We start from the raw sequence: 18,541 nt of genomic DNA, 5'->3' as shown, positions 1-18,541 counted from the left end.
AGGGAGGGAGGGAGGGAGGGGAAGGAAGGAAGGAGAGGGAGCCACCTGCCGCCGCAGGAGGGGAGAGGTGGCGCTTCCTCCGGCTGCACCTGTCGGCGGGAGCTCCGCCCGGCTGCCCCGCATGGCCCTGGCCCTGGCCTTTCCTCCCTCCTGGGCCCATTGCCAGGATGTCGGCCTGCCTGCTCCGCAGCCTCATGGACTCCCGCCTCGTGGCTCGCTTCCAGCGGCTCTGCGGGCTCTTCCCGGCCGAGAAGGAGGAGGAGGAGGAGGGAGGGAAGGAGGGGCCTTTGGCCAATGGAGGACCCCCAGCTTGGCCTTGCAATGGCAGCGCCAGCCACGGCCGGAAGAGGCAGGTAAGGAAGCCCAGGGACCCCTGGAGCTGGGACTGCCCTGGGAGGGATCTGGGCAAGCCACGCTCTCTCAGCCTCAGGCCTCCACTCCGCCCCATCTTCTTGTTGTTGTTGTTGTCTTGCTCCGGACCCTAAGGAAACCCCTATCCTGAGCTTTTCTAGGCCAGGTTTTGCGCTCCGGGCCCCACACAACAAACCCCAGCTCCCAGAATTCCATAGCCTTGAGTTAAAAGAGTTAAAGCGGTGCCAAACCGGGTCATTTCTCCAGTGTGGATGCAGTAAAACCCCCTTTTGCTTCGTTTGATAGCAAATGGAAGGTGGCGCCCCCACTGTGCAGCCTCCATTTAGCCTCAGACCCAGCAGCGCCAGGGAAGATGGGGATTAGCTTGGAAAAGGAGTCAAAGCAAAATGGGTGATTAGCTTGGTCAAATAACAATAACAATATCTATTTCTATCCCGCTCCTCCGAAGGATTGAAATGGCTGACAATAAAATGCAATATCAATACAATATCATAAAAACATTATAACCTCTCTAACCCTCCCATCAATAATAAGAAAATACAATTAAATGATCAATTATTAAAACTATCATTAATAAATTAAATAATTAAATAACTAACAATTATTAACAATAACCAGAATTTTTTTGGGGGGGGGATGACAGTAAAAGGAGTGCTTGGAAGGGGCGATTTGTGCATGACTTGCCATGTGCAAATTATATATATATATATATATATATATATACACACACACATACACACACACACAGAGAGTATATGTATGTATGGCCTGTCATTAAAAAGAAATGATCATCTTTGGTTAGAGCGTGATAGTTTTGAGTGCTGAACTAGGACTGTGGAGACAAGGGCTTGGTTCCCAGGTCCGCCATGAAATCCATTGGGTGATCTTGGACAAGTCACACTCTCTCAGCCTCAGAGGATAGCAGTGGAACAAATCTTGCCAAGAAAACCCTATGATAGATTTTTTGTGGGTTTTTCGGGCAATGTGGCCATGTTCTAGAAGAGTTTATTCCTGGCGTTTCGCCAGCATCTGGCATTTCTCTGAAGATGCCAGCCACAGATGCTGGCAAAACGTCAGGAAGAAACTCTTCTAGAACATGGCCACGTAGCCTGAAAAACCCACAAAAAAAAACCTATGGATGCCGGCCATGAAAGCCTTTGATGCTATGATAGAGTCGCCATGAGTCAGAAATGATTTGAAGACATATGACACACACACACACACACACAAGTGAGGTTGAGAGCCAGCATAGGTTGCAGTGGTCCCCAAATTGTGCTCTTTAAAGGGAATTTGGACTTGACCTCCCCGAATCCCTGGCTGGGGCTTCTGGGAGCTGAATGCCAAAATCTCTTAAAGGGCACAATTTGGGGACCACTGGGTTAGAGAGTTGAGATACAACTCTGGAGGCCAGGGTTCAAATCCACCCTTGGCCATTGAAACCCACTGGGTGACCTGGGCAAATCACACTCTCTCTGCCTCAGAGGAAGGCCATGGCAAAACCCCTCTGAAGAAATCTTGCCAAGAAAGCCCTGTAATAGGTCAGAAATGACACAAAGGCAGAAATGACACAAAGGCAGCAGTGAGGGAGAGAGAGATAATGTGGAGCAGCATTAAGGATAACATTTAGTGAGAAACAGTGAAGAATCTGAGAATGCAAGTCATTCTCATATCTAGTATTGAATATACAAGTTGAAAAGGTGGAAGATCTGTTCCTTTGCCTGCCACTGTAAAATGAACACCTTTTTGTCACTTCAGCCAAACACCCAAATGTACCTCATTTTTAACATAACATGAAAATATTGGTTTCTCTTGGAATAAGTTAACTAGTCTGTCTATCCAGACTGATTGAAAAATCCCAGATTTTGTTCCTGTACTTTCCAATTTTATACTCTGTTAAAATAATTTGGCTTGAGGAGCTGGTATAAAAAGTCTCTAATCATACTGAAAGGTGACAGAAAATATTCTGGCATAAACAAAATGTGTATGGATCTCCAAAATAAAATTAGAAAAACAGAAACAAAATCTGGGCTTTCTGGTCTTTTTCATGAGTCTGGACAGACATTTTAAGAGGGGGTGGCCCAAGAAATTTTGCTACAGGAGGCAAAGGGACAAATGAGTCTTCCCAATTCCAAGTGCAAAAAGTGAGAAGGTGGCAAAATGTTGGCATTAGGCTACTTTAGGGGTTACAGAACAGGCCAAGTGACCTTTCTTTGTTGACATGTCATGCTCCTTTATCATCACCTGCTTAAGATGATTTCCTTACTCTGTGTAATGTTAGGGCTGGTCCAAAGAAAAAGTTAAAATTTCCCTAGCCAATTATGTACACATACACACTCAGAAGCCTGTATTTTTCAGGAGGGTCCCTAAAAAGGTTTCTGGGGGGCAGAATCATAGCTCGTAGTGAGGACACTGCCTTCACATGTATGGTTCCGAGCTGCCTGCCTCCCCTGCATGCTCTAAGCACATTGTTCTGAGGCCAGAACAACGTGCCTGGCCATACTTACAATGCTGGATGCATCATTCTGACCTCGGAGTGATGTGCCCACAGCAATGGTGGCAGGCAGTTAAGTGAGGACAGACTGCAAACAGACAAGAAATGTCAACAACTGCTGGCAATAACCATTGTCAAAATGGTTATTGCCAGTATAGCAGAGTATTTGATGAATCTTTGAAGCGTGTTCACAGCCCTAAGCGAAGATAACAGCAGAAGGATGTCTTCCAGAAATGATGGAATGCAGGCCACCGGGAACTGTTCAGCTCACACTGCCAGGCTTCTGCTGATTAACGACCAGACAAGCCAAGCTCCCGAAAGTGCTTATCTTTATTTACAAAGTGCAAACCAAATAATCAACGCGACTTTTACTATACAGAACTCACAATCCACTCCTCTCTCAAAAAACCCACAACAATTACCAGAAGTCCCTGAGTTTATATAAACACAATGCCATGTGGTCCTATAAACTCATCCTCTTCCTGTCCCACCCAGAAAACCGTCCCCTCGTCTAAACAGACACATGTTCATCTTCAGGCTTCCTGCACACCAGGCAGTAGAATGACCTTGTTGCTATGATTAGCAGCTGTAGCTCATCAGCTTCGTCCTCTGGGTGCTGATGGCTCATGGTCACCACACATTTAAACATTGCGTGTTAGTTGGTTTTTAACCCTTAACAAGAAAACCCACAGCAAAAGGTGAGTTAAGCAAATGTGGGTTGCAGGTGGAAAACTCAAATCAGGTGTGGGCATCATGTAAACAGTCCAGATTCAATTTGGGGTTCTGGGGCTGCATAAGGTGACATAACAAAGCCAGCCTGGGGGGAATTTTGGGTATAGAGCCAATGTAGATAAGCCCTTAGAATAATTACACTCCATGGAAATTTAATAAGGTGATTGGCTTGCTCTTTTGGAGTGATGTAAATCTTTGTGAATTTTTTTCTTGTAGGCAAGAACAAACAATTTTAACACGTTCTTCCTTGCTACAAGAAAGATTTCAAACTTTTCAAGGCCTTTTTGTAGGCCAGGACTGAGGGTGCATCTGCACTGTCAAAATATCTGATATCACTTTAAATGCTGTAGCTTTATCCTATAGAATTTTGGGATTTGTAGTTTTACAAGGTCTTTAGCCTTCTCTGCCAAAGAGTGCTGATGCCTCACAATACTACAAATCCCAGGATTCTCTAGGATGAAGTTCTGGCAGTTATAGGGGTGTCAAAATGCATTATTTATTCAGTGCAGATGCACCCTTGGCTTAAATCAACCTGTCTTAAATCAGCCATCTGTTATATTTTCTAATATTCTCTCCTTCTGTGTGCATTTGCAGACATACATAAGCCTTAACATGAGCACAGTAGGACTATTGGCAAATAGTATGCCAGAGAGCTGACAGGAGAGCAAACAATGTACATACATTAAGCAGTGCCCCTGGGGGAATCCACTGGGTCGTGATGACATTTTTTGCTGTTTCCCAGATCTGTATCTGTTTCAGAAGGATTAAGTCACTTTCAGTAGATGTGCTACTGGATGGACACCACTACCTCAGATTTCAGTGTGCTTCTTGTATAATACTGTACTAGAAGGGAGAGGGAAGGCAGGAGAAAGTATGTTATTTCTGAAACTTATATCACACAGGTGGAGTTTGAGCTAGTAATTTGATATACTTAATTTCTGTTCTCCCAGCCTTTGTCTTAAATAGTCAGAAGTTAGTAAGCAAGGTTATATCAATGAATTATACAGCACTATCTCCAAACCTTTTGGACAATTTCAGATTATAATTCCCCTTCTTATTCAGACTTCCCATTCTCTTATTGATCTCATCTTTGCCTATTTTCTACTTTGCTTCAACTTCTGGTTTAATTTCTGTCCATCTTGTTCTATTCTATGACTGAAGTTTGGTGTCTTTAATCCTTCCCTCCTAGATCCATATGAGTTTGCAAAGGTTTTCTTCTTTCTCTTTTTACAAGGAGAAGCAAGTTTTATCGTTCCCATTTTATTGCCTTTGTTGTTCCAGATTTGCTCAGGAGCATCCTGGGTATGGCTTGATAAATCTAATCGGGTACTCAATTAACTTTTCCTCCATACCATCCATACTCTGTTACAGTAGCATTTTCACTGTTCTCCCCCCTTTCTTATACCCTTGTGCTTTTTTTAAAAAGTCTTTGTCTGGTGAGGAAAAACAAGTATCAAAAGCATGTGCTAAAAGACTTTGTGCCTTTTGGGCTGGCCTAGTAAAGATGTTTGGACTTCTTTTATTGATCCACCATCTTTTTCTTCACAATCCTCTCCTATCTAATCCTTCTTTTTGTCTCTTCTAATGTGAGAAACTGTGTGTCTGTTTATGTCTAGAACTACCATACTGTTTGTCTTTGTATTGCCTATTAAATTCAAAACCTATATAATTTCACTGCATTGTATTGAATTGTTTACTACTTATCCCCTGCTTGAAGAAGATTCATCGAGGGCCAGTCTTTTAATATGCTGCTGAATTTGTTTTAGTGTTTAGTTTTTTAAAAATGAAGATTTCTGGTATTGTTTATGAAACTGGGCCAGGACCTTTCAGCACCATCTCAGAATGTGCCCATAATTCTTTGAACTGGCTCAACCTCAAAAGTGTTTTGAAAAGCACACTGTAGTTGATAGCGCTTAGAGTTCTAGAGCCTTCAGTCAGCAAGAAATGCTGCTGAAGGAACAAAGTGGAATATGAAACAAAAAGTCAAGTCCAAGTTAGCACTCAATACATACTATGTATACTGTTTATTTTTAGTTGTGTGGCTAATTGAATTATTTGGGACTGTATGGTTAACTTGCCAAGAATATATATTCTTGTATACCACCTTGGATCCTGTGTTAGGAGACATGTGGGATATAAATTAAATAAATATTTCAACTGACATAATAAACTTGGGAAGAAATATCCCCCACACCCTTTCCCCACACACCCTCTATCAGTTACCCATTGCCTGAGCCAAGTAAAGGCTCCTTTAGGCTTCCTAGTTGGTGGCTAGGCCTCATAGAGCCTTCCCACTTGCTTCTTTGGTTCTTCCCTGGTGTTGGCAAGAGGGTAGCACTGAACATGCTCTGTGGCTCTGAAAACCTGGCCACCAGATATGTGTTCATACTCATTCATCTGACCAAACTCAGTTCTTGTTTATTTCTGCATTTCCTGCACTTCACTAACAATGTTACTATTTGTTTTCCTCTGTAAGAGCCCTGCAAAATCTAGTTTGTTTCCTTCTGGAAAAAAAGGTATCTGCAACTAAAGAGTAAGCAACATACAGTATTCAGAAAGAAAGCTATGGGAGGATGTTTCTGCTTGACAAGCTACTTCTCATAGAATCATAGAGTTGGAAGAGACCACAAGGGCCATCCAGTCCAACCCCCTGCTATGCAGGAACACAGAATCAAAGCACTCCCGACAGATGGCCACCCAGCCTCTGTTTAAAAACCTCCAAAGAAGGAAACTTCTCTAGACTTGGAGGGAGTGCCTTCCCATCTACCATTACCAATGCTGCTTAGTAGATGTAGTACCTAGGAGAGCTACATTTGGAGTACCACAAAGGACCTACCACTGCTTTAGTCAGTAGAACTTTAAGCTTCATGCCCATTAATTTTGTTTTAATGTGTTGCATTTATTAACTTCCTTGAAATGAGAATGTGCTGACAAACATTTTTTAAAAATTCGTTTTGTTCTTCCTTTCTACTAGTAGCATAATATTTTACCAAGCTCTGCTGAGTTGGTGTTCAGTTCCTAGCGTTTGGAAATACAGAAAGCATGCTCCTGGCTTATGTATCCTACATTTTTCCTGCTAAGACCATGCCATATGCTAAGCAGGCAGACAGATGGGTAGGAATCATGCACTGTGGCTAGTTCTGAAGCATGCATATTATCAAAAACAAGTTGGATAGCATACTGGAAGCCAATGGGCATAAACTCTGCCTGTTCTTAATTCTTGCATTCAGGAATATCATTCAGCTGTTCCACATAACATGCTTCTACAGCAGGAATAGTGTGCAGGTCCAGGGACAACTTTTATACCCTAGGACAATCCAGTGGCCACATAGACTAACAAAAAATAAGCCCCCAAATCCAAACTAGCTGAATATGCTGCCTCAGAGTGTGGTGGAGTCCCCTTCTTTGGAGGTTTTTAAACAGAGGCTGGATGGCCATCTGTTGGGGGGGGGTGCTTTGATTGGTGTTCCTATTTGGCAGGGGGTTGGATTGGATGGCCCTTGTGGTCTCTTTCAACTCTATGATTCTAAGAATCTTCACCTTTTGTTCTTAAAAAATAATCTTAGACAGTCCAGGAGGTCTTACAATCTTCTTAAAAGGTAAATGCTTGTACTATGAGGCTTCCAGGGTCAGCAATTCCCCTATTTTGTTGCCCAGGAAAAGGCCAGTTTAGGAATTTTGGAGGTGTCAAGGGCCCAGAAAAAGATCCCTGTGCATCTCATGTGGCCTAGGACTGCACTTTGTTCTGTTCCATGGGCTCATCTCCCAGTGTATTCTTGATAATAATTGGTGTGTTGACAAAGTAGAGCACTTTTCATTTGTTTTTTATATAACACTTGACAATGAGACTTTGAAAGAATAGATCAGTGGTGGTGAACCTATGGCACACGTGCCACAGGTGGCTCTCAGAGCCTTCTCTGTGGGCACATGCACCATCGTCCCAATACAGACTTCACTAGAGTTTCACTAGAAATCCAGAGGGATGCGGCACTTTGTGATAAATAAGTGAGTTTTGGGTTGCAGTTTGGGCACTTGGTCTCTAAAAGGTTCTCCATCACTGAAATAGATCATTAAGGCTTTCATGAAATTTAGATCCAGAAATGTCTATGGCTTAATAAAGCAGAAAGGTTATAATATAGCACAATTTACCATAATAATACAGGATGTATAATTTCTCATTTTCTTCCACTGAAACAATTCCTTTCAGCATTTTGTGCTGGTTCAGATTATTTTTAAAGACTCATTTACACAATCATCAATGGCATTTTGAATTACTTAGTCACCATAAGGTAATTTTTCATGAAGGTGATCCAGAAATTCAGCAAGGGAGGGGAACATTTTTCAGCCCAAGGGACAAATTGAATTTCAATGAAGGTGTTGAACTGCATTGTATCACCCTATTTATTAAACCCGTATGCAGATTATTTCATAAGCAGAGCAGGCTTAGACTCAGAGACAGGAGGAATGAATACTGGAGGAAGGAACATTAACAGTCTAAGATACACAGATGACACAATACTGCTAGCAGAAACCAATAAAAACCTGGAGCAATTACTGAAGAAAGATAAGGAGGAAAGTGCCAAAGTAGGCTTGATGCTGAATATCAAGAAAACAAAAATAATGATGATGGGGGAGCTACAAGAATTCATCCTAGATAATGAGAAACTTGGAATAGTCAGAAAGTTCCCATATCTTTGATCAAATGCAGTTAGTTCTTCCTATCCACAGATTGTTTATCCATGGATTCAAGCATCCATGGTTTGAAAGCATTTTAAAAAGATATAAATTCCAAAAAGAAAACCTTGATTTTGCCATTTTATATAAGGAGCACCATTTTACTATGCCATTGTATTTAATGGGACTTGAGTATCCACAGATTTTGGCTTCCATGGGAGATTCTGGAACCAAACCCCAGTGGATATCAAGGACCCACTGTATTAATCAGAATACGGACTGCAGTCAATAAATTAGAAGAAGACTAGGAATGCGAAGGACAGCTATGTAAAACTGGAAAAAACTAAAGATTAAAGAACTCTCAACACCAAAATGAGAATCGTCCAAGCCATCATATTCTCCATCACTTGTACAAATGTGTAAACTGGACAATGAGAGCTGGACAGTGCTGGACAGTGAAGAATGTCGTTTAAAAGAAGATAAACTCATTTGAGATGTGGTGCTGGAGAAAAGTGCTAAGGATACCCTGGATAGCCAAAAAGACAAACAAATGGTTTCTAGAATAGATCAAGCCCAAACTCTCCCTAAAAGCCAGGATGACTTAAACTGCTGTGCTTTGGCCACATCATGGGGAGGCATGAATTATTAATGCTATGAAAGGTAGAGAGCAGTAAAAAGAGAGGAAGACCACATACCAGATGGTTAAAGAGGCAACAGGCCTGAGCCTGCAGGACCTGAGCAGAGGACAGGGGTCATGGAGGTGTCACATCCACAGAGTCACCCTGAGTTAACAGTTAACAACAGTATCATCATCATGGACCACATTCCAGTAGAGAATGGCACAAAAGATAAAGAATACGGACAAAAATACAAGAATTTCTACTAGGAATTAAACCTCAAATGAGGCATTTAAACCTTTTAGAGTAGAAGGAGAAACTGTACAAAACAAACAAACTAGGAAACCACATGGGGAAGACAATGTGGTCATTTGGAGAATCTCTGGAGGGTGCTCAAGGCCTAACTTTGCTCACTCTTATTCTTCTCTGGTGGGTTACAGACCACTCATTTGGGGCGGCCTGCACCCGCCCCTTTCCCCGCTGTATCAGGGCCTCAGCTGCCAGACTGGCAGCCTCCGAGGCCCCGATCCGCTGCTTTGCAGGCCGCTTTCCCGCGGCCTGGAAAGGGGTGTCCTTGGGGCTTCAAGCCCCAAGGACACCCGGCGACGGCGGGGAGGAGGAGAAAGGGGCTGCTTGGCCCCTTTCTCCTCTGCGTCGCTGGGCGCAGCCATGTAAAGGCTGCGCCCAGCGACGCAAACCCCAGAAGGAGCTCCTTCTTGCGCCTCGTTTGGAGGTGGCACGGTCGTGACATTGTAATGGCAGCGGCCGTGTGGAACGGCCGCCGCCATTTTGTACGGACTGGGTCCGTACTAGGGTTAGGGGCATCAGGAAGTGACACCCCTTTCTAACCCTAATACGGACCCAGTCCGTATTTTCAGGCCCGTCTGTAACGGGCCTCTGTAAACTTTACATCTTATGGCATAGTGAGTTGCCTTGCTTTTTTTTCTTGATAAATATACAAATTTCTACCTATCAGAAAAAAATAATTGTTACTTGTGGTGGCATGTATGCATTATAACTCTTTGGTTCTTTAGGAGAAGGTGATGATGCAATGATCTCTAACCTGTGTATTTAGCACACAGATCTGTCTTTAGCCCACCTTTGGGTGAGTTTTGAGTGGATGTCCACTTGTAGGAATGTAGGAAACTTTCTTACAAGGGAATATTCTTACTCTCCTTTTCTGGTTGTCTTGCATGCTTGTTATTTTAATTCATACAAAATTAGGCTTTGAGGTGCTAAGTGTTTTGTGCCATCTTACTTGGGATTGGAACATCAAGTAATCTTGGAGTGGAGGGAGGTACAATATACACAATGAAGGAAGGCAGCTGAACCCTCTGGAATGATTCTATGTTCTCTGTACCATCCCAGAGAAGGGGAAAAAACTTATGAAAAGAGTTGCCCTACCTAATTGTTTTGTTGCCCAGCCTGCTTTTCTAGTCTGGTCTACAGTTCATAGCAGCTTAATATTGTTGAAGTTGTGCCCCAACAGTGTCTTCATTTCTCTCATTTGCTTGCTTCACCTCACTTGTGTAAGGTAATTTGTGTTGTAAATAAAATATGTGGTAATACGTATTGCAATGAAATAATATCCTTGATAGGAAGGGAGGGTTAAAATTAGTAATTGCAGTGCCTCAGGGCAAACTATTGGTTTGGAAGAAGGAAGAAAATATTATCATTTCTAATAATTGTGTTATAATTTATATACATGTATTTGACTGGTTTGTGTTTGAATTGCCTGCTTTTCTTCCCAGTTTTAACCCAAACCCATTCATAGCTCATCTCATCTCATCTCATCACCACAACCACAAAGTTTGCATTCCTATGGACTTTACCACACACAGACTGCTATATTCTTCCTTCAATTTGTATGTGGTTAATACAATTGGCTCTCCGTATTCACAGAGCAGTGCAGCCATGATTCAATTTACAATTGGCCCTCTGTGTCCAGGGATTCTGTATCCATGGAGTCAACCCTCCACAGTTTGAAAACATTATCCCCTTCCCAAATATTCCAAAAAGCAAACCTTGATTTTACCTTTTTATATAAGGGACACAATTTTACTATGCCATTGTATTTAATGTGGACTTGCCACCCACACATTTTGGTATCCACAGGGTGGGGTGGGGTGGGGTGGGGTGGGGAGTGGAATCAAACCCAAGCAGTGGGTCCATTGTACATCAGTCTGAAATAGAATAGCATTGCTACATCTTTAAATTTATTTTTGGCTGTCTCAGAATTCTCGTATTGTTTGATATCTCTTAACAAATTTACTGTTGTTGTTGTTTTTGTTGTTGTGTGTCTTTAAGTAATTTCTTATTTATGGCAACCTTAAGGCAAATCTATCATGGTTTTTTTTTATTTTTATTTTTTTTTTTTGCAGAATTTGTTTGGAAGGGTTTGCCTTGCCTTCCTCTGAGGCTGAGAGTGTGTGAGTTTCCCCAGGTCACCCAGTGGGTTTCAGGGCTGAGTGGGGAATCAAACTCTGGTCTCCAGAGTCATGGTCCAACACTCAAACCACTATGCTGTGCTAGCACTCTAACAAGTTTACTAACACATAAATATTTCTCTCTTAGGACAAGTCGCAAGACTATGTTGTCAAGAATTATTTCTACTATTACCTGTTCAGGATATCAGCTGCAATGGGTCAAGAGGTTTTCTACATTACGTTCCTTCCATTCAGTTACTGGAGCATTAATCCAGACATTGCTAGAAGGATGATTATCATGTGGCCTGTAAGTATTCCTCAGACTATAACTGCACATTGAGCAGTTAATGTTACATTGCTAGTTGTTTTTCCGAAAGCTTTCTGGGTGTCCTTCAGGCTTTTTAAATATCAGATAAAACAGTGTAAAAATTTAGCATTCTGTATGTCTTCTGGAAAGGTAATATTTAAAATAGTGCTTATTTGAGAAGTTTAGTATTACTATAGGTTTCAACTTTTGGATGAAATGTTTAATCAAGGGTTCCATCTGGTCTCGGGCAGATTGCCCCACAGTGGGATTTCCTTTTGCTCTACTCCTGTGCATGTTTTGCAGATCTGCTTTCGGAAAGTCCCTGAGTTCTAATACCAACAAAAATTCATAGATGGAGCTGAACTAAATAGATTTGTTATAGTATGTAAGTTTCAGTGTGCAAAATAATAGTCATTTTACTTATAAAGCACCCTGATTTCAGAGGCTGCACCATATTTACCAATGTTGATCTAAAGCTGGAAAAGAGAAGTATAAGGCTTACCAATCCAAACTGTCAGGTCTTGACTGATAGGCCTAAATCCAGTTGCTAATACCAGCTAGTAGAAGATCTACTGAATCAGTAAAATTTCCATAATTGTAGGCTTACCCAGGATTGATTCACTGAGCCTATTTCAGTTGGAACTAACAACTGAATTTAAGCCAAAAATTCTGATGAGCAAAATTTGCATTTGCATTCTCAAGACAGCATTCCCTATCTATCTGGAAGAAGAAGGGGTAGGCACTCATTCAACCCTCAATCTGCCCTTTCTTTTTTCTTTTTTTCCAGAGACAAATGGCCAGTGGTGTCAGAACTGATGGTTCTGAACATCTGTTGGTGTATTTGATGGGTATTTGCATTTCTAGTCTAGCACATAGGACTGCACACAAAGACCTGATTGCACAATGCAGCTATCTAGGCCAATGGTCCCCAAACTTTTTGGGGCTACTGCCCACTTTCTTCTTGGGTGACAACTCTAGCACCCACCCCCTCCAATGTTATCATTTGATATTAGGTCTACTGCAAATTGAAAACAACCAATCTTGGTGCTGCTCCTTTTGCACCTAGTCACCTTGGGAGTAGGAACAGAGCAGCTGGCTTAGCAGTGACTGAGAAGCTTCTTCCTTGTGCTGGCCTTGCAGCAAAAGCCAGGGTGGACAAGAACCTCTCAGTTGCTCCTCAGCCAGTTTATCAATAGCTGCTCCCCTTGCACCCAGTCACCCTGGAAGCAGCAAAAGCTCAGAAAACTTATGCAGGATCCCAAATTTGAAAGCTACTTTTTGCCACCATTTCTCCCCCCACCTCACCATATGCTGTAACTCTTACTGCAGTCGGTCCCAAAATAGTACTGCTCCAACTACAAAAGCAATGCCCTTTGCCAAGCCTCATGAGAGTTTCCCAACCACCACTACTAATGAAGGACACAGCGAACAGAGTGAGCTTGCACGGACAGGCAAAGAGTCAGAGACACCACCATGTGAAGTGAGGCTGATCTGTAAGTGAGGCTGATCTGTGAGGCTGATTAAGGGACTCTGAAAAGAAGAAGTTTCATACAACCCTCATCTTCACCATGATCCTAAAGGCCACTGGTTCCCCTTGTCTTTCTTGTGTATCAGTACTTTGCCACCCCCTTTTCCCTCACTGCTCCCCTGCTACCTCCTTTTTCCCTCATTGCCCTCCTGGACCTTTCGACCACCCCCAGAGGGTGTGTACCACCCACTTCGGGAATCACTGATCTAGCCAAAGGATCACAGAGCTGGAAGGGCCAGAACATCCAAGTCTAGTACCAACCCCTGACATGCAGGAATCCACTTCTAAATCTCTCTTGAGATGTAGCCATCTCACTTCTTTTAAAAGCCTCCAATGAAAGAGAGCCCCCCACCTTTGAAGGTAAGCTGTTATACTGTCAAACAGCGCTTACCACCAGAAAATTCAATCTAATATTTCCTCAGAATGTCATTTCTTCTGATCTGAATTCATTGGTTTGTTTTCTGTCCTCTGGAACAGCAGGAAACAAGCTCACTCCATCATCTACAGGACAGTCCTTACAGATATGTAAGGAGATCTATCACTGTTTGGGCTCTTCTCATCCAAGCTAAGCATCCCCACATTTCTCACAGGACTTGGTTGCCAGATATGATGCATGTTTCTAATTCACTATTTCTGGCAGGCAAATCCTATGAGAAACTTGGGTTTGTTTAGCCTGGAAAACAGGAGGAGAAGAGACTGAATGGTAATATGATAAGATAGATTCAACATTTCCAACCAAGCAAGGCAGGATTTTATGTTCAGGTGTACTCTGGTAACATGACTTGCTCCAGTGTATTCCAGACACAGTTATTCGCCTTTGCTGATAATTTTGACTCTTTTCCTTTCTCTAGACTTTTAAGATCCCAAGTTCTTACAAAGAGGAAAAACTGACCAAAAATAAGGCAAAGTATCATGCATGACTTTGTCCTTCTTGTGCTGCAGAAATTCATTCTATTACATCGTGATTTCACATTCATGCTTATTTTGAAATTATCTATCTAAACTAATTATCTATATAAACTTTTTTGATCAATTTGTGTAGTAGTGACCTCTGCTGGAGCTAGGTGGATAATACTTAAATAGCTAAGGAATTCATCACATGGGGGAGATGGTAAGTTTAAACATGAAATCTACACAATTGCTATTAAAATGTGATTAAGATTTTCACACAAAGAAGTCATTATCCAGGAATTAACTAGGCAATAAACAGCAGCAAATCATTCACGGGATCTTCCTGTGAATGATTTGCTGCTGTTTATTGCTTGGTTATTCCCTGGGAAAATGACACTTTAATCTTTTTTCATTGTGATGTTGTGTGAAAACCTTTATCGCTATTGCCTGACTTGCCCAGAATATTCCTGGAATAATGGCAGTTTAATGAAAATCTTAATCACGAATGCATAGTTTTCATGTGATAATCCCTATTTAAACTTCCAATCTTCCCCATGTGATAAACTCCTAAATTGACATTTGTTAATAATCTCACCAGTCTTCCAATACAAGTGAAAGAAACAAGTAATTAAGATTCTTCTCTGAGAATCTTAAACAAAATACAGCAGGAGGAAATACACTACTTTCCCTTTCTTGAGTTGCCATGCATGGTGTGGGACAATATCTGTAGGTCCATAAGAGAGAATCTTTCTTTCTTTCTTTCTTTCCTCATTGAATTCTACTTCATTCTTCTAACATGGTTAAAGTGAAGACGTTTTTACATGTGAATTTTATTAAGAAAGTTTAATACATTGGGCTCTTGGTATCTGTTGGGGTTTGATCTAGAATCCCCTGTGGATACCAAAATCTGTGGATGCTCAAATCCCATATATACAGCGTCCCTTATATAAAAAGGTAAAATCAAGGTTTGCTTTTTGGATTTTGTTTTGGGGGGGGTGATATTTTCAAGCTATGAATTATTAAATCTAACATCTGGAGGCCCAAAGTTGCCCACTTCTGCTTTAAACATTATCTGAATTTTAGCTGTTCTCAACAATCTTGAAATTATTTGGATTAAAAATAAGCTCCTTGATGTAGTTGAAGAAAAAAGAAGAAAACTTTTCTGAAGGATCTGTAATTTGCAAAAAAATGACTAACTAATTAAACATCACTTAAAACCAGGTAGCCTAAAACACATTAAATGGATCTGCTTTTGATAGAATTTACCTGGTATGAATTGGAGAAAGCGTAAAGGAAGGATCTTGCTAGTGGAAGGGTGTACCAGGAAATACAACAAATACATCCCATATTCAGGTCATTGCTTTTAAAACCTGTGGTAGAGGAAGTTAATTTTAATCTAGGTGTTGCTCATTAATATGGGCATCTTATATACAGGTGATTAAATAACATGGGTTATTAACACTTGAGGAGGAATTGCTTTATAGATGTGCAAATATTTGTGGGCATGCCCTGTAAGTTCTTTGACACCTGCAGCAAATATATTGAAGGATTGTCCCTGAACAGCATGAACTTTGCCAAGGGAGTGTCTGATCTGAGCTGATATATTACAAAAAATGAAGTACTTGGCAGTGGCTAGTGAAGAGATTAAAAGTGCCCTGAACAAATCGGTTTTTCACTGAAGACTAAAAGTCTCCAAATTTTGATGCTGAGTTTATGCCATAATTTTGGTGAGCTCATTCTCCTTGTTGTATGCATCTGTTCAAACTCCTTAGGATTTCACCTCCAAAGTCAATGCTCATTTATATTCAACTATTGATGAGAAGTCTGAGGTTCTCTGCTTTGTGTTCTGTGGTGGAAATAGTTGTAACTGTTATAGTACAAAAATATTGTTTACTCAGGGAGAGACCTTGTTGCGGGAACTAAAACCTAAGGTGACAGTATAATTAAGGGAGGCTGGCAAAAAAGTCCTAGAGGCCTGCTGCCGCCGCCGGAGCCCTGTTGGAGGGCCCCGGCCACCGCAACAGGCCTCCCAGAGGCCCGCTGCCACCGCCGGAGCCCTGTAGCAGGGCCCCGGCCACCGCAACGGGCCTCCTAGAGGCCGCCGCCATTTTGTTTTTCAAAATGGTGGCGAAGTCTCACGCGACCTTTCCCGTGGTCGTGCGAGACTTCGCCTCTAGGCCGCCGCCATTTTGTTTCTCAAAATGGTGGCGAAGCCTCACGCAACCACGGGAAAGGTCATGCGAGACTGTGCCACCATTTTGAGAAACAAAATGGCGGCGCCCGGAGCGGCAAAAAGCCGCATTCGGCAGTGGCAGCAGGAGTGTGCAGGGGCCGGCCGAAAGGCCTCAGCGGGCCGCATCCAGCCCGTCGGCCAGAGGTTGCCAACCCCTGGCTCAGACCTTTAAAAAGATGTACTTAAAGACCTGGTATCAAATACATCAGGTTAAGGAGTTTTTCTTGTGTGTCCCCCTACAACTGATGCCAGATGCATTTGGGGCCAGTGGGAACATCACGGAAATAACCTGGTTTCACACTGGGTTATTTCTGTAGTGTGAACGGGGCCTAAGATTACATGAGGTTCAAGGACTAGATCCAAATTCAGGGGCAAGCAACTGTTTGGTGGAAGTGGATTTCTTTAATGGTCCAATTTTCATGGCAGCCCCTCCAGTTCTCTGAAAGTGTTATATAGATGGTTATGGGATCCTGCTGAATAGGTGGTGTGAGCGGGCAAGGTGACACTCAAAAACTGTGTGAAATTAAAATATTACATGTTTTATTTGTACAAAAGAACCAAAACAGAGGTTGCCAGCTTTGTTGCAATGGGTAGTATTTGAAAGCCTTCGACTTCACAAAGGGTAGAATGTTGTAATTTTGAAATAATAAATAAATAAAATTTATTTATGTTTCCTCGCCTCTCCCAGTGGATCGAAGCGGGGTTTACAGACTAAATAACAGCACAAAGTGTTTACATCAAAATTCAGTTAAAAGCAGCTAAAAACAATAAAATATCCAACATCAGACAATAACAATAGCATCAACAAGCAAGTCAGGGATCATACACAGATGGGGGCATATCATTCATATCATATCAAGGTGGTATTCATATCAGGTGAGGGTATGCGCGGCTAAAAAGCTCGGTTTTAACTCCTTTTCTAAATGTTTCTAACGAGGCTGCCGAGCGGATCTCCTCAGGAAGACTATTCCAAAGTCTCGGAGCCATTGATGAGAATGCTCTTTGCGAAGTAGCAACATATTTAAAGGTAGCTATTTCCAATAGGTTCTTACCCGATGTTCTAAGAGTTTGGGGCGAATTATATAGGGAGATGCAGTCCCATAAGTAACTTTGGCCCAAGCCATGTAGGGCTTTATAGGTAATAACCAATACCTTGTACTGTGCCTGGAAGCAAATAGGGAGCCAGTGAAGATCTTTTAAGATAGGTGTAATATGGTCAAACCTTGATGAACTGGTGACCAATCTGGCTGACATATTTTGCACTAACTGAAGCTTCTGAGCTTGCTACAAGGGTAGCCCCATGTAAAGCGCATTACAGAAATCTAGATGAGAGGTTACTAGAGCATATACCACCGTTTCAAGGTCCCTTTGGTCTAGGTAGGGTCGCAGTTGGCGTATCAACCGAAGTTGATAGCAAGCACTTCTGGCCGTCACATCTGCCTGAGATGTCAATTGCAGGGATGCGTCCAGAAGTACTCTTAAACTGCGAACTTTGTCCTTCAGGGGAAGTGTGGCCCCATCCAGGACAGGTTGGCAAATTTCCTTCCTTAGACCCGAGGAACCTATCACAAGTACTTCCGTTTTCTCTGGATTCATTTTGTTTTCCATTACCGACACCAGGCAGGCATTCAAAGGAGAGATGCCATCCTTAGTCCCTGTATCAGTTGGAGACATAGAGAAACATATTTGGGTGTCATCAGCATACTGATAATACTGCGCCCCATGTCTCTGGATGATCTCTCCCAGCAGTTTCATGTAAATGTTGAACAGCATGGGGGACAGAATAGCTCCTTGAGGGACACCCGATGTCACTTCCCTCTTAGAGGAGCAAGTGTCCCCCAGCTTCACCATCTGGAATCTGCCTGAGAGGTAGGATCAGAACCACTGGAGCGCAGTGCTCCTGATAACCAGCTCCCTCAGGCGCTCCAGAAGGATACCGTGGTCAATGGTATCGAAAGCCGCTGAGATGTCCAAGAGCACCAGCAAGGTCACACTTCCCCTGTCGATGCCCAGACGGAGATCATCGACTAAGGCGACCATGGCAGTCTCAACTCATCCTGCCCTGAAGCCGGTTTGAAATGGGTCCAGATAATCAGTTTCATCCAAGACAGCTTGGAGTTGGAAGGCGACTTCTCTCTCGATTCCCTTGCCCAAGAATGGCAGCAGGGAGACCGGTCTATAATTATTTCTCACCAGGGGGTCCAGGGAGGGTTTTTTCAGCAGCAGTTTAACCACTGCTAATTTCAATTTAGATGGAAATTTGCCCTCCC

At 42.4% G+C, this 18,541-nt stretch overlaps 1 protein-coding gene across 2 annotated transcripts in view; it reads left to right on the top strand.

Moving 5' to 3' along the window:
* The first annotated feature begins 65 nt into the window (after positions 1–65).
* Positions 66–18,541, top strand: part of SGPP2 (sphingosine-1-phosphate phosphatase 2) — a 50,018-nt gene continuing 31,542 nt past the window's right edge. The window contains exons 1-2 of one of the 2 annotated variants that reach the window (XM_089509240.1): positions 66–269; positions 11,476–11,619. In XM_089509240.1, coding sequence (XP_089365366.1) covers positions 168–269; positions 11,476–11,619 — 246 coding nt within the window. In that variant the 5' untranslated portion in view covers positions 66–167. The other variant, XM_089509239.1, reaches the window with a different exon arrangement.

Source organism: Sceloporus occidentalis, unplaced genomic scaffold (assembly GCF_023333645.1).
Source record: "Sceloporus occidentalis isolate IW3139 unplaced genomic scaffold, rSceOcc1.0.p SCAF_2, whole genome shotgun sequence".
In the NCBI taxonomy this organism is placed as follows: domain Eukaryota; kingdom Metazoa; phylum Chordata; class Lepidosauria; order Squamata; family Phrynosomatidae; genus Sceloporus; species Sceloporus occidentalis.
This window is presented reverse-complemented; position numbering and strand designations above follow the sequence as displayed.